The sequence below is a fragment of the Canis lupus genome, chromosome 9, assembly GCF_011100685.1.
Source record: "Canis lupus familiaris isolate Mischka breed German Shepherd chromosome 9, alternate assembly UU_Cfam_GSD_1.0, whole genome shotgun sequence".
NCBI lineage: Eukaryota > Metazoa > Chordata > Mammalia > Carnivora > Canidae > Canis > Canis lupus.
In genome coordinates, this window is record NC_049230.1 from 52,985,384 (window position 1) to 53,000,393 (window position 15,010).

At 40.9% G+C, this 15,010-nt stretch overlaps 1 protein-coding gene across 6 annotated transcripts in view; it reads right to left on the minus strand.

Moving 5' to 3' along the window:
- The window catches only part of NUP214 (nucleoporin 214), a 103,482-nt gene that overhangs the window by 52,960 nt on the left and 35,512 nt on the right, over positions 1-15,010 (minus strand). For all 6 annotated transcript variants that reach the window (XR_005364892.1, XM_038549004.1, XM_038549003.1 and 3 more), the window contains 3 exons: positions 6,723-6,980; positions 5,446-5,607; positions 2,578-2,677 (listed from right to left, as the gene is read on the minus strand). Coding sequence is in view for 5 of the 6 variants with exons in the window: in XM_038549004.1 (XP_038404932.1) it covers positions 2,578-2,677; positions 5,446-5,607; positions 6,723-6,980 (520 nt within the window). In the remaining variant the exon portion in view is untranslated. The remainder of the gene's footprint in view (positions 1-2,577; positions 2,678-5,445; positions 5,608-6,722; positions 6,981-15,010) is intronic.

The following is a 15,010-nucleotide window of genomic DNA, read 5'->3' on the forward strand; positions in this document are numbered from 1 at the left end:
ACCCAGCACCTAGAATAGCTAGAATAGTGTATTAAATATTTAATTAATTAAAGGGAACCTGGGTGGCTCAGTCAGTTGGGTTCAGCTTGGGTCATGATCTCGGGGTCATGAGATCAAGTCCCATGTCAGACTCCAAGCTTGATGCAGAATCTGCTTCTCTCCCTCCCTTCCTTTCCCCCTCCCCCCCGGGTCATGTGCTCTACTCTCTCTCTCTCTCTCTAAAACAAATACATTTTTTTTAAGAAGTACTAAATTAAGCATTTGTTGAAAGAATAAACACCAAAATTTCTGAAAGAAATGGGTGTGTCTGGTGTGTTTTGGTTAAAAAAAAAAAAAAAAAAAAAAGAAACCAACAACCTCACCTCATTTGGCCCCCCTCTTCATATTCTATATTCTACCTCCTGACAGGTCATACCAGCCTTCCTTCAACTCTGCCTGAAATGTGCTCTGCCCTGTCCCCAGTTTGGGTTTCCAGATTCTGCATCCTCTGTCCAGAACACTCTTCTCTGGGCAACTGTTGGTCATTGTTCACTTCTAGCTAAAGTACGTTTCCCTCACCAACCTCATCAACCCAGATTCAATCCAATTGCCTCATTATATGCTTTCTTAGCACCCTGCACTCCTTCATTGGACTTATTATATTGCAATCATACAACTCCTTGTGTAATTGCCAATTTAGTGGCTGTCTTGCTAAAATATAAGTGCTGTGAAAGCGGGGACTTTGTAGGTCTTATTCACTACTGCATCCCCTAATACCCAGGGCAGTATCATACTCCTAGCAGATGCCCCATAAGAATCTGTGGGATCCAAACTGACTGAGTACCCATGGATTTGCACTAGATAAACCCTCTTCCTTACTTAAAACAGGGTGGTTAGTCAATGAATGTAAAGGATGAAGCCAATGAACATAAGATACATCAATAGCAGAAATATGTAAGCTCATCTTATAATAATCTTCTGCAAGATACTACTCAGGAAATTAAATGCAAAGTTAAATACTTAAAATACACTTAGGGAAACTACCGCTTAACAGAATATGAAAGCAATTTCATAATGAACGTATTTCTCTAGCTTTCTTATTGGAAGATGTAGTAAATGTCAATTTGCATTAATGAATTCTGCTTAGCATTAACGCATTACTCAATGCATGGTGATTAAAAATGAACTATGAGGGGCGCCTGGGTGGCTCAGGTGGTTAAGCATCTGCCTTCAGCTCAGGTCATGATCCCAGGGTCCTGGGATCAAGCCCCGCATCAGCTCCCTGCTCAGAGGGGAGTCTGCTTCTCCCTCTCCCTCTGCCCATCCTCCCCACCTTGTTCATGCTTGCTCTGTCACTCTCTCAAATAAATAAATAAAATCTTTAAAAAAAATAAAAATGAACTATGAGGCGCCTGGGTGGTTCCACCAGCTGAGTGCCTGCCCTTGGTTTGGGTCATGGTCCCAGGGTATTGGGATTGAGTCCCGTGTAGGGCTGCTCAGTGGAGAGCCTGCTTCTCCCTCTCCTCCCTGCTCCATGCTCTCTCTCACTATCTCCGTATCTCTCTAATAAATAAATAAAACAAAAGCAAAAAATAAAAAAAGTATAAATGAACTATGTTCCAGGCAACTTGCTGGGCATACAAGTTCAATAACTGTACTAGAGTCCAAATCCAAAGGGAAGGGAGAGAAAGTTTCTTTAAGATTCCTTTTGATTTTTTGTGTCTATTTTTCTCAAGTCAGAGGAAAGGGCAAACTTAGAACTGTTCCTCTGACAAAACCCTGATCAGAGATATGCTAAGAACCAGTTGAAGGAAACAGAGTTTAAGAAATGGTTAAATGAAATCACTAAGAGGTGTTTCTACTCCATGGTTAATGGCTAAAGTATCTCAGAAATACCAGACTACATTGCTTTTACCGTTAAGCTGGATATTCCTGTCTTATGCAATATTCTGCCTTTTGGTGGCTTTTCTTTGCCTTCCCTACACTAGGAATTTGGCTGCAATTCCCAAACTCTAATGTACAGTTTTTTCTCTTGGGAAGTTCACAACAACCACAAATGCCATCTTGGTATAAACAGCATACCAAAGCTTCAAGGTCACTACAAGATAGGAAAGTGAGTAGGCTTGTTTTTGGCTGTTAGGATAGCCCTGAGATAACTAAGAAATTCCTGGAACAGGCAGTGTTGATAAACGGACCAATGTAGAAGAAAGAGAAGGCCAGTGGACTAGAGATGCAGAGCCACTTGATAAGGCCCAAACACAGCAGTGAGCAGACCTGCTCTATGGGATGAAGAGAACAGGCACAATGTGGAAAAAACACTGGGCCTGTGGCTGCTCTTCCTACCGCTGGACTAATCGCCAGACACCAACTCCCTGAATTACACTGGTCCTCACCATCCCTATGTTCAAAGTGAAGAAATGCCCCTCAACTCTTCCCTGTGCCCAGGAGAGGGTGTCATGGATAAAGAGATCTAACCTAAGAGAACCTAAGGCTCTGCCAGAAACTGTGACAGCAGCAGTGCTGCTCCCTGCAGACAGCTCATCGCTATTACAGAAGAACTCCCTGGCTTAAACACAGTTTAACAAAGCAGTTACATACCTCATCGCTGCAGAGGTGGCTGTAGGATTATTTTTCAGTTCCTGCACATTTACCACTTGAGGGACATTCTTCAGAGTTGATTCAGTCAAAGTACTTACAGCTATTTAAATAGGAGAGAAAATAAAAATAAAAATAAATAAATAGAGGAGAGAGAAGCATATTAATTGCAGTAAAGGATCACAAATCCCAGCCATGTACAACTGAATAACCAGGACAACATATTCAAGCAGGATGTAATTTTATTATAAAGGAAATCTACTCTGGGGAGTTCTAAAGCTCTGTGTTCAATGGGACAGCTGTTCTACTCTATTTATGAAGATTATGGGATGAAGTTTTGTGCAATTTAGTCAAATGTACTAGTTTAGGGAAAAAGAATTCCCTGGCCAGTTCTCAGAGAGCAGAGCTGAGCTACCTGCAACATTGTTGGCTCACCCTGGAAAGGGCAGAAAGAGCTAGACGATAAGCAGTGTTCAGATTAAGGATTTCTGCCATCTATTCCATCCATCCAACCATCCAACCATCCAATCATCCTTTCACACGGGCAGCTCATTATTGCCAGATTGTCAGATGCTGGGAATACAAAAAAATGTCCAAAATATAGCTTCTTCTCTAAAGGAGCTCATGGCTTAGTGAGACAGGCACATGAATAAGATGTGGAAAATGGAGCTTGGGCAAGAATGGGAGGAAAGTCCAAGAGGCTTATTTAAGGAACGGCAACAGAGATGGACATGACATCTTATTAGGCGTGTCAGCTTGCATGTCTTTTTTGGTCTTATATTTTAAAACTGCATTCTAAAGCACTTAATGACATTTTCTAATTAACTACCAAGAAAGTTTGAGCAAAGCTCTTGGACCAGTTTTTTGGCACAGTTGAATGCTGTGGCCACAGAATGGTGGGTGCATGGCAGCATGCTCTCATTCCCTCCTTCAGAGAAGTGAGATGGCTCGTCTTGCCTACAACTGTACATACTGCATCCTTTACATTCAAAGGTACCTAACACCTTAGAAATTTTTTGCTTCTAAGATGGTAACAGAGATCATACCACCTCCTGCTAAGTGGAATAATCCTACATCCTGGCAGATTCCTGACTCAATCAGCTTGATTTGCGGCCTACTCAGCACAATGCCAAGATTCTGCTTCCTCCAAGTAACGTTTAAAGAAAACATCAAAGACTTCTATTTTTTCAGAAGGCTCAAAGGTACCTTAAAAAGTTATCTTGTTTGTGCTCTTTCATATCTGTTCTAGATGCCTTAATAAGGTTTTAATATTTGAGATTTCTTAAGAATGCTTTTATACTATATAATGGTAATCCTTTCTTTGTCTAAATCAAACTACTGTATCTCGTTAGTTCTTTTTTTTAAAGATTTATTTATTTATTTATGACAGACATAGAGAGAGAGGCAGAGACACAGGAGGAGGGAGAAGCAGGCTTAATGCTGGGAGCCTTGGGAGCCTGACGTGGGACTTGATCCCGGGACTCCAGAATCGAGCCCTGGGCCAAAGGCAGGCGCTAAACCGCTGAGCCACCCAGGGATTCCCTCTCTTTAGTTCTTTAAAAAGTATTGTCCAGGGATCCCTGGGTGGCGCAGCGGTTTAGCACCTGCCTTTGGCCCGGGGCGCAATCCTGGAGACCCGGGATCGAGTCCCACGTCGGGGTCCCAGTGCATGAAGCCTGCTTCTCCCTCTGCCTGTGTCTCTGCCTCTCTCTCTCTCTCTCTCTCTGTGACTATCATAAATAAATAATAAAAAAAATAAAAATAAAAAAGTATTGTCCAAAGTGATACATGTTCCGAGCAGGGATAAAACTAAAATACAATTTCATTCAACTGAAACAAAAATATTTTATTTATAACAGAATTTCTCGAATTTGGCACTACTGACATTTTGGGTCTGGATAATCCTTTGTTGTGGTGGTGTCCTGCACATTTGAAGATTTTTTGCAGCATTCCTGACTTCTACCCACTAGATGCCAGCAGCACTGCCAACTGCTGGGGAGGAGTACGGGGCACAAAAATAGTCTCCACTTGAGAACCACTAGCTTGTACAAACTGATTAACTAGTGATAACTGAAGCCCTTGAGGCCAATTACCCAGAAATGCTAATGCAGGAAATCCTGGATAACCACAGAGCACTGACAAAATGCAAGTGCTGATTATGACTAGCTCATTAGAGTTTCCATCTGTAAAGGCTAGGTTGGTAATCTTACGAAAATGCTGTGCTGAAATAGAGCACAGGGTAGGAGTCCAGTCTGGGCTCTGCTACTTACTGGTTGGGTCACCTTCACCTCTCTGAACCTGACATTACTCAAAAGCAAAATGGGCACACCAATAGCCACCTCCCAGGGTGTCTGGGATCCACAGGACACTGTGAGATGATTCCAATGTTATCAGATGATCTAACAGCAAAGATTAATTGGAGGCTTAAAGCAGACATTATTCAAAAGTAGAGATTAGGGATTCCTGGGTGCCTCAGCAGTTTAGTGCCTGCCTTCGGCCCAGGGCGTGATCCTAGAGTCCCAGGATCGAATCCTATATTAGGCTCCCTGCATGGAGCCTGCTTCTCCCTCTGCCTGTGTCTCTGCCTCCCTCTCTCTCTGTGTCTCTCATGAATAAATGAAATCTTAAAAAGAAAAAAAAAAAGCAGAGATCAACCACTTCATCCAAAGACCACTGATAGGCCAGGTAGAGTGGATCTAACACCTTTCTTTGAAATGAAAAAGCTTCATATCTGGTCTCTGTCTTCTCAGGACTTGCTCCCCGAAAAGGGAAGAGGACTGTCCCATCAGTCCCCTCTTTCTGAGGGTGGCAAAAAGAGCCAGTTGCTGCCTGGGACCTGCTGTGTGGCCGCAGCTCCCGACCATGTCCTACCTGGTGCTTGGCTGGCCATCTGACGTCTCAGTGCTGCAGCGGCAGCTGCCTGGGGGGCTGAGAGGCTGTGGGAAGGACCAGGGGCACCATGCTTCACGGTTTTTGTTGCCAGCATTGTGCTATCAGCCCCTTGAGGAATAATTTTGCTAGCAGACGTCGACACTGAAGAAAAAAACAATGCTAAGTAAGAGAGTGGGTCAGAAGAGAGGAAAACACAAAAGTGACAGTGGCAAGTCCTCCACTGTGAGGCTATAGGGAAAACACTAAGATTAAAAATACTTAAACATGCACACAGAAAAGTACCAATAAAATCACAGGGTGGCACCTCTATCTTTCAAAGATGTCCCTGCCCATATCCGTTAGCTAAATCCTTGACATGAGCATTTCCTCTGATACTGAGATAGAACTTTCATGCCAACATAGGTCAACTTCCTGCTCTCTTCTCATAAAATATCTCCATTCGAGCACCTCCCCAGGGGTATTCTCTTATAGAAGTTCCTCCAAGTGAAGTCCTAACACTGAATTGGAGGTGTGACAGCCCAGTACTGGTCACTTCTGGGAATCAATACTGATACGAGCATGGCAGCTGGCAAGTTCTGGGGCAGAATATGGCTACAAGTAATGATCTGAAATGAGCTAGGATTTGAAAGGCAGGAGTGTGGATGATGCTTCAGAGTGAGACAAATAACCTCCTCCTCTTACTCCTGAAAACACCATTTTGTGTGTGTGTGTGTTTTAATTTATGTATATAATCTCTCCACCCAACGTGGGGCTCTAACTCAGGACGCTGAGATCAAGAGTCACATACTCCTCCAGCTGAGCCAGCCAGGTGAATGCCCCATACCTGTTCTAGAAACACCAGCTGAGGGATCCCTGGGTGGCGCAGCAGTTTGGCGCCTGCCTTTGGCCCAGGGCGCGATCCTGGAGACCCAGGATCGAATCCCACATCAGGCTCCCGGTGCATGGAGCCTGCTTCTCCCTCTGCCTGTGTCTCTGCCCCTCTCTCTCTCTCTCTGTGACTATCATAAATAAATAAAAATTAAAAAAAAAAAAATTTGAAACACCAGCTGCACTACCAAGAAAGCTGTGCCAGTGTGAGCCCTACAGGGCCCCCTTCTTCCTGCCTCTTTCAGGGGAAACCAGATTTTCTGAATTTGTCTTTTAATTTCTAGACTATTACCAGAGAGGAGCTGGACTTACTGGTGCAATAGTATATGAGCTCAGCTATGGCTCCTCTAGCAGACACAAACTTAACAGGGAGCTCACTCTGCACTTACTGGATGTTCCCATCACGCCAGGTGAACCATGAATCAGGTGAGATTTAGCAAAAGGCACTGCCTGCGGCAAGACACCAGGCTGGATGGAAGGGGTGCGAACCACAGGCGCATGCCGTGGGACCTGTGCCACTGTGTCATCATCTTTAGACGCCCGCGTGTCTTCACTCTCCAAAGACTGAGAGACGGACGACGTAGAGCTGGCTTCATCCAAGTCTTCATAGTATCTCTGTGACAGGAAGGCTGACCGGGACAGGCTGGCTATCAAGCCCGAAACAAAACACAAGTTAGATGATTCTAGCAAGTCTGAAAGCTCTGTAATTCTCACTATCAAGAGAGAAATAACCAGTTTGGAAACACTTTAACTATGACTTTTTTTAAGAGGAAGAAGCTGTTGTGGAAGGTAAACGTACACAGTTTGGGGGCTTTACTCAAATGAAGCTTTGAAAAAACCAAGCTGTGTAGGACAGGAACATTTTGATTGTCAAACAAACAACATGAGAAGTGAGAGACAGAGTACGTGCTGGCAAAGGCAGGAGTCCTCGAGCCCCCACCACAAGCTCTCACGGGCAGAATACCAACAAACCAGGAAAGTATCAGACAAGCCTGTGCAGAAGAACCACTTGCCAACAACTAACTTCTAAGAACAGGTCATGCAAACTGGGGAAGGCTGAATGTCCTCAATCCTGGCATCTCCAACATCCCCAATCCTTGAATGATTCTTTTGAATCAATTAGATTTAAAAAAAAAAAAAAAAAATCCCTGAAACTAATCCTGACTTTCCCTGGGTTTTTTCCCCCTTTCTATAAATGATGAAGTAAGGCCTCAATTCATTTTGTAATATATATTACTGGCTGTGTACTGGAAAAAACAAACCAAACCAAAAACCTAGCCCTTTCTCAAGTTATTTAAAAGCATTGCTAAAATTTGCTGGCTTGGTTGCCTTACAGGCACATCACTCTACAAGATTTTATTTGTCACAATCAACAAATGCAAATGAAAACCAATGTTACTGGAGCTGTTGCATTGTTGCCATTAGCCATATGTGCCTATTTAAGTTAAAAATAATTTAAAGTAATTAATGAAAATTTCAAGTCTTCAGCTTCACCAGCCACATTTTAACTGCTCAACAGCTACATGTGGCTACCACACTGGAGTGCAGATACATAGAACATTTCTCTCAGCACCGAAAGTTCTACTGGACAGTGCTGTGCCACAGTATTCTCATGCAAGTGAATTTGTAGGAGGGTCATGTGGAAATTCCATACATAACCACCAGCACCACTAGTAAAACTGCAGTCCATATTTTCTGAAGAGAACTTATTTGGGCCAGGTGCTGCACAAAGGACCTTCAAATATTATCCCATTTAATTCTCATAATTACCTTGTAAGTTAAAAATTGCTATTATCAGACTTTAAATATTTGTAAAGGTTAACTATTTGCACAAGGTCCTAAGGCTGCTAAGTGGTGGAGCCAGAATTCAAATCTAGGTGCATCTGATTGGAAAAGACCATGTTCTTTCTAGACAGTATTACACAAGACTGAACCCTGTGCTAGGCAGAACTGGGACCCCATGACCTTTGCCCCTCGCACCACAGCCATGATTATGATTCATTAGATGGAAAAGGGCTATGGCAGACATAAAAGTTACTAATCAGTTCGTCTTAAAAATAGGAAAGTTATCCTGGATTATCCAGTTGTGCTCAAGGTAATATTTCATGAGACCTTAAAGGGCAGAAGCACAAGAAGACCGCAATGTACTCTTGCTGGCGTGCAGATGAAGGGGCCAGGAACACACGTCAAAGAAACATGGACCTCACTCCGACAGCTGCAAGGAACTGAGTTCTGCCAACAAGTAGAATAAGCTTAGAGGTGGACTCTTCCCCAGAGCCTCCAAATAAGAGCTTGTCCCAGCCAACATCTTGATTTCAGCCTGGGAGCCCTGAGCAGAGGACACAGTTGAGCCGTGTTGCGCCTGGACTTTTGTCCCACACTACTGTGCAAGAATCAATGGGTGGTGCTTCAAGCCACTACATCTATGATAACTTATAACAGCATACACAGAAAATAAACACAAATCCTCCATTTTTTTAGAGCCACACTGCTTTAAAACAGTTCCCAAAAATCTTAGTTCTTGAGAGATAATAGCAACAAAACTCAATGTCTTAGAAAGGGTAATAAGGCAAGAAAAATAAAGGACTGCGGGCAGCTCTGGCCCAGCAGTTTGGTGCCGCCTTCGGCCCGGGATGTGATCCTGGAGACCCGGGGTGGAGTCCCGCATTGGGCTTCCTGCATGGAGCTTGCTTCTCTCCCTTTCCCTCTGCCTGTGTCTCTGCCTCTCTTTCTGTGTCTGTCATGAATAAATAAAATCTTTAAAAAAAAAAAAAAAGGACCAAAAAAGCAGAACCAAAGTATTAGTATCTATAAAGACTATAACTGTTCCCATAGAAAGCCCAAGAAATAGTCAGACTATTATTATCTTTGATAAAAAAGATTATCTTTTTTTTAAGATTTTATTTATTTGTTCATGAGAGACAGAGAGAGAGAGACAGACAGACAGGCAGAGGGAGGAGTAGGCTCCATGTAGGGAGCCTGATGTGGGACTTGGATCTCGGGACTCCAGGATCATACCTTGGGCCCAAGGCAGGCGCTAAACCGCTGAGCCACCCAGGGATCCCAAAGACATTATCTGAATAAATGAGTTTAGCTAGGTTTCTGGATACAAAGTCAACATACAAGAGATCCAATATATTTCTATTATCACATCTAACATAAAGTAAAACATAAAATGAAATCTTTTTTTGTTTGTTTTTATTTATGAGAGACACACAGACGAGAGAGAGAGAGAGAGAGAGAGAGAGAGGCAGAGACACAGGCAGAGAAGCAGGCTCCATGCAGGGAGCCCGACGTGGGACTTGATCCCAGGTCTCCAGGATCACGCCCTGGGTTGAAGGCGCCGCTAAACCGCTGAGCTACCTGGCTGCCCCATAAAATGAAATCTAATGAAGAAATTATAAGAACATTAAAAATATTAAACTCATAGGAGTAAATCTAACAAAAGGTGTGTCCTTCATGAAGAAAATACTGAGAGAAATTAAAGACCCAAATAAATACATGCCATGTTTAGGAACTGAAAGATCAACACTGTACAAATACCAATTCTCTCAAGTTGATCTAGAGATTTAATCCAATCCCAATCAAAATCTCAACTTTTCTTCAAGGGTTGAGGGAGACAGAATTTAGCAAGACAATTGCAGTATTAATATGGAAATGGAAAGCACTAGGAAGAGCCAAAATATTCTAGATCATGGGTCAGTAAACTACAACTACCAGCTACTTGTTTTTATAAATAAGGTTTTATTGAAACACAGCCATGCTCATTATTTGTATATTGTCTGTAGCTGCTTTTCCATCACAAAGGCAGAGCTGAATTAGGTATAGCAGAAACCATGAGACCAGCAAGCCTAAAATATTCACTACCTAGCCCTTAAAGAAAAAGTTTGCCAACCACTGCCCTAGACTGAACTTTCTGTGATGATGAAATTACTATTATGTTATATAACAGCTGCCAGTCACATGTGCCTACTGAGAAATGTAGCTACTGGGATTGTATAACTGAATTTTTAACTTGATTCAGTTTTTATTACTTTAAATTTAAATAGGCTACTGTATTAGCACAGCTTTAGAATCTAGAAGAAGAACAGCACTGAGGCTTATTTTAGTACAAGATAATTAAGGCAGTGTGGCAGCAGTGGTTTTTAATTAGTGTATGAGACCAACAGACCTATATACAAGGATAACTTACATACAACAAAGGTAGCCACTAAGGGAGGAAAGGAGACTTTTCAATAAACATTATTGGGACAATCAGATACCTAAATATAAAACACGTGAGCCAAATTTTACATCTTACATACAAATCAATTCCAGACAGTACAAATAAAATGTGGTTAATCCATACAATAAACTATTATTCAGCAACTAAAAGCAATGAACTACTTATACATGTTATGCATCATGAATCCCAAAAATATACTAAGTGAAAGAAACCAAACGACATATGATTCCATTTATATGCAATTTCAAAAAAAGGCAGATTCCTGCAGAAAGAACAGAGATTAGTGGTTGCTGGGGGCAAAGGAAGGAATGACTACAAATAAGCACGAAGGAACTTCCCGAGTGGTAGAAGTGTTCTAAAACTGGAACGTGGTGATGATTATATAATTCTGTAAGTTTAATAAAAATCATCAAACTCTACACTCAGATGAATTTTTCAATATATAAGTAGTACCTTGGTATATCTGTTTAAAAGAAAATCAATTCCAGGTAGATCTAAATTTGGAAGGCAAACCATTAATATTTCCACAGACAATAATAAAGGTACACACGTATCATTGTTACTCAGCAATAGAGAAGTATTTCTTAAATAGAATCCAGAAAGTACCAACTGCAAAAGAGAAGGCCGAGAAGTCTTTTTTAAAATGAAGCACTTCAGGACACTTGGGTGGCTCAGTGGTTGAGCGTTTGCCTTTGGCTGAGGGCGCGATCTCAAAGTCCCAGGATCGAGTCCCATATCAGGCTCCCTGTAGGGAGCCTACTTCTCCCTCTGCCTATATCTCTGCCTCTCTATCTGTGTCTCTCATGAATAAATAAATAAAATTATTTTTAAAAAAGAAAAAAAAAATAAAATAAAACAAAGCACTTCTGTTTGCCAAAAGACATGATTAAGAGGGGGAAAAGCAACAAAGTGGGTACCTACAACCCATATAACCAACAATGGGCTGGTATCCAGAATGAATGAGAACTTTCATAAATCAGTAAGACAGATTACCCAATAGACGAATGAGCAAAAGATGCAATTGCACATTTTATAAAAGTCAACTATTAACCAAATACTTGGTAACACATACAAGGGTTACATCAGAGTAGTTAAAAGTTAGGGAAAAGGCTGACAATATTAAGTTGGCAAAAATGTAGGAAACTGAAATAGTCATACCTTGATGTTTTGTGAAAGTAAAATAAGCTGGTACAACCACTTTGGAAAACTGTATAGGAGAATCTACTGAGGCTGGGCATGTGGACAGAGTACGAGCCCACAATTCCATTCCTAGCCATGTGACCAAAGATGTTCAGAACAACATTCTGTTCTATTACAGCCAGAAACTGGAAACAGTAAATGTCCACTAAGAGGAGAATGGATAAGCAAATGCTGTACATTTATACAGCTGAATACTACACAGCAACAAAACAAATCACAGCTACCTGTGATGGCATGGATGACTCTTACAAACCTGATGTGGAACAAGAGAAATCCACCCAGAGAATAAACAAACAGATATACACAGCATCCAAACCCCCCCCAAAAATAGGCAACACCAAATGACAGGCATGCGAAGACATGCTCAGGTAGTAAAACAGACCAAAAAAGCAAAGTTAAGGAGACCAAAGAGGGTGACAACTTAGTGCAATGTCCAATCCTGGACTGGATCCTTGATTTTTAAAAAAGTGATGCTATGAAGGTCATAAGAAAGACAGTTGGCGGGATCCCTGGGTGGCGCAGCGGTTTGGCACCTGCCTTTGGCCCAGGGCGTGATCCCGGAGACCCGGGATCGAATCCCACATCGGGCTTCCGGTGCATGGAGCCTGCTTCTCCCTCTGCCTGTGTCTCTGCCTCCCTCTCTCTCTCTAACTATCATAAATAAATAAAAAATTAAAAAAAAAAAAAAGAAAAGAAAGACAGTTGGCAAACTGAGTATGGACTGCATATTAGATGTTCTGTCAATGTTACATTTCCTAAATCTGATCATAGTATTATTGTGTAAGAGAACATCTTGTTCTTCAAGGACACATGCTGGAATATTTAGGAGTAATGAGTCCAGTTGACAACCTATTTTCAAATAGTTCATCAAAAATACTAATCGAAAGACCTGTACTCTGAAAACTATAAAAAATTAATAAAAGCAATTCAAGATGACACAAAGAAATGGCTTTCCATGCTCACAGACTGGAAGAACAAATATTATCAAAATGTATTACCCAAACCAATCTACACATTTAATGCAATCCCTATCAAAACACCAACAGCATTTTTCATAGAATTAGAACAATGCTAAACTTTACATGGAACCACGAAAGATCTCAAATAGCCAAAGCAATCTTGAAAAAGAAAAACAAAACTAGAGGTATCATAATTCCCAATTTCAAGTTATATCACAAAGCTTTGGTAATCAAAATACTATGGTACTGGCACATTAAAATAGACACACAGATCAATGGAACAGAATAAAAAACCCAGAAATAAACCCACAATTATATGGTTAATTAATCTTTGGCAAAGGAGAAAAGAATATGCAATGGGGAAAAGTACTCTGTTCACATGCCCAGCCTCAGTAGATTCTTCTATACAGTTTTCCAAAGTGGTTGTACCAGCTTATTTTACTTTCACAAAACATCAAGGTATGACTATTTCAGTTTCCTACATTTTTGCCAAGCTTAATATTGTCAAGTCTTTTTCTCTCAACAAATGGTGTTGGGAAAACGGGACAGCTACATGCAAAAGAATGAAATTGGACCACTTTCCTACATCACACACAAAAATAAACTCAAAAGGATTAAGGACCTAAATTTGGGACCCGAAACCCTAAAAATCCCAGAAGAGGGCACAGGCAACAATTTCTCTGACATCCGCCATAGCAACATCTTTCTAGATAGGTCTCTTGAAGTAAGGAAAACAAAAGCAAAAATAAACTATTGGGACTACACCAAAATTAAAGCTTCTGCACAGCAAAACTAAAAAACAATGTACCGGATGGGAGAAGATATTTGCAAATGACATATTCCATAGAGGATTAGTATCCAAAATGCATAAAAAGAACTTATACAATTCAATACCAAAAACGGGCAGAAGACATTAACATAACAAACATTTCTCCAAAGACATACAGATGGCCCACAGATACACAACATCACTGATCATCTGGGAAATGCAAACCAAAACTACAACACGACATCACCTCACACCTGTCAGAATCACTAAAATCAAAAACACGAGAAACAAGTGTTGATGAGAATGTGGCAAAAAAGCAACCCTTGTACACTGCTGGTAGGAATAAAAACTCATGTAGCCACTGTGGAAGATAGTATGGAGGTTCCTCAAAAAAACTAAACAAAACTACCCTATAATCCAGGAATTGCACTACTGGGTATTTACCCAAAGAAAAATACTAATTTAAAGGGATACATGCACCTCTATGTTTATTGCGTTATTTACAATAGCCAAATTATGGAAGCAACCCAAATATTCATCAATAGATGAATGGATTAAGAAGATGTAGGGTGTGTGTGCAAGTAGAAAAAGAATGAAAAGAATGAAATCTTGCCATGCATCCATATGGATGGATATAGGGAGTATAATGCTAAGCAAAGTAAGTCAGAGAAAGACAAATCATTTTACTCATATATGAACTTAAGAAACAAAGGGGATAAAAAGAGAGAGGGGTAAACCAAGAAACAGACTCTTCACTAAAGAGAACTGCTGGTTGCCAGAGGGGAGGCGGGTGGAGGACTGGGTGAAGGTGAAATAGGTGATGGGGGTTAAAGACGACACATTATGATGAGCACTGAGGAATGTATAGAATTGTTGATGCACTCACTGTATTGTACACCTGAAACTAAAACTTAATTTTTAATATATTAAGAAAGTATTTTTATAAGCAATATATTAAAAAATAACAATAACAATAATGTGAGCATGTGTGGTAGAGAGGAAAAAAGTAAAGCGACGGCAGCCACCATTACTAGGAAATATGGGTGAAGGGTTGGTGGGTGCTCAGTATTATTCTTGCACCTGGAGTTTTGAAACTTTTCAAAATAGTTAAGTAAAAACTGCAAATGTCAAAAGGAAAAAAAATAAATAAAAGCAAAGGCACACTTTCATATATGTCCATACAGTGGTACCTCCTGGGAGAAGACTGGGGTGCACAAGAGGAGGCTAGAAAGCTGGCAATGACAAAGTTGTTTCCTAATCTGGGTAGAGGTTACACAGATGGATATTTTTGTTTTTTCTTTTCTGTACATGTGTAGTTCATGACACTGAAAGTTAAATGTTTATATGCTCTGAATTATTCGTCATGGTGTATTTCCTAGATTTAAATAAGTATAATGTGCAGTTTCTGCTTAATGTCTGTATTATCTTCCTAATTGAAAGTCTAATGTGGTTAGAGACCATGTTGCTCTTATTAACCAATGTCTGGGACAAAACAGGCAATCATATTTGTTGAATGAGCAAATA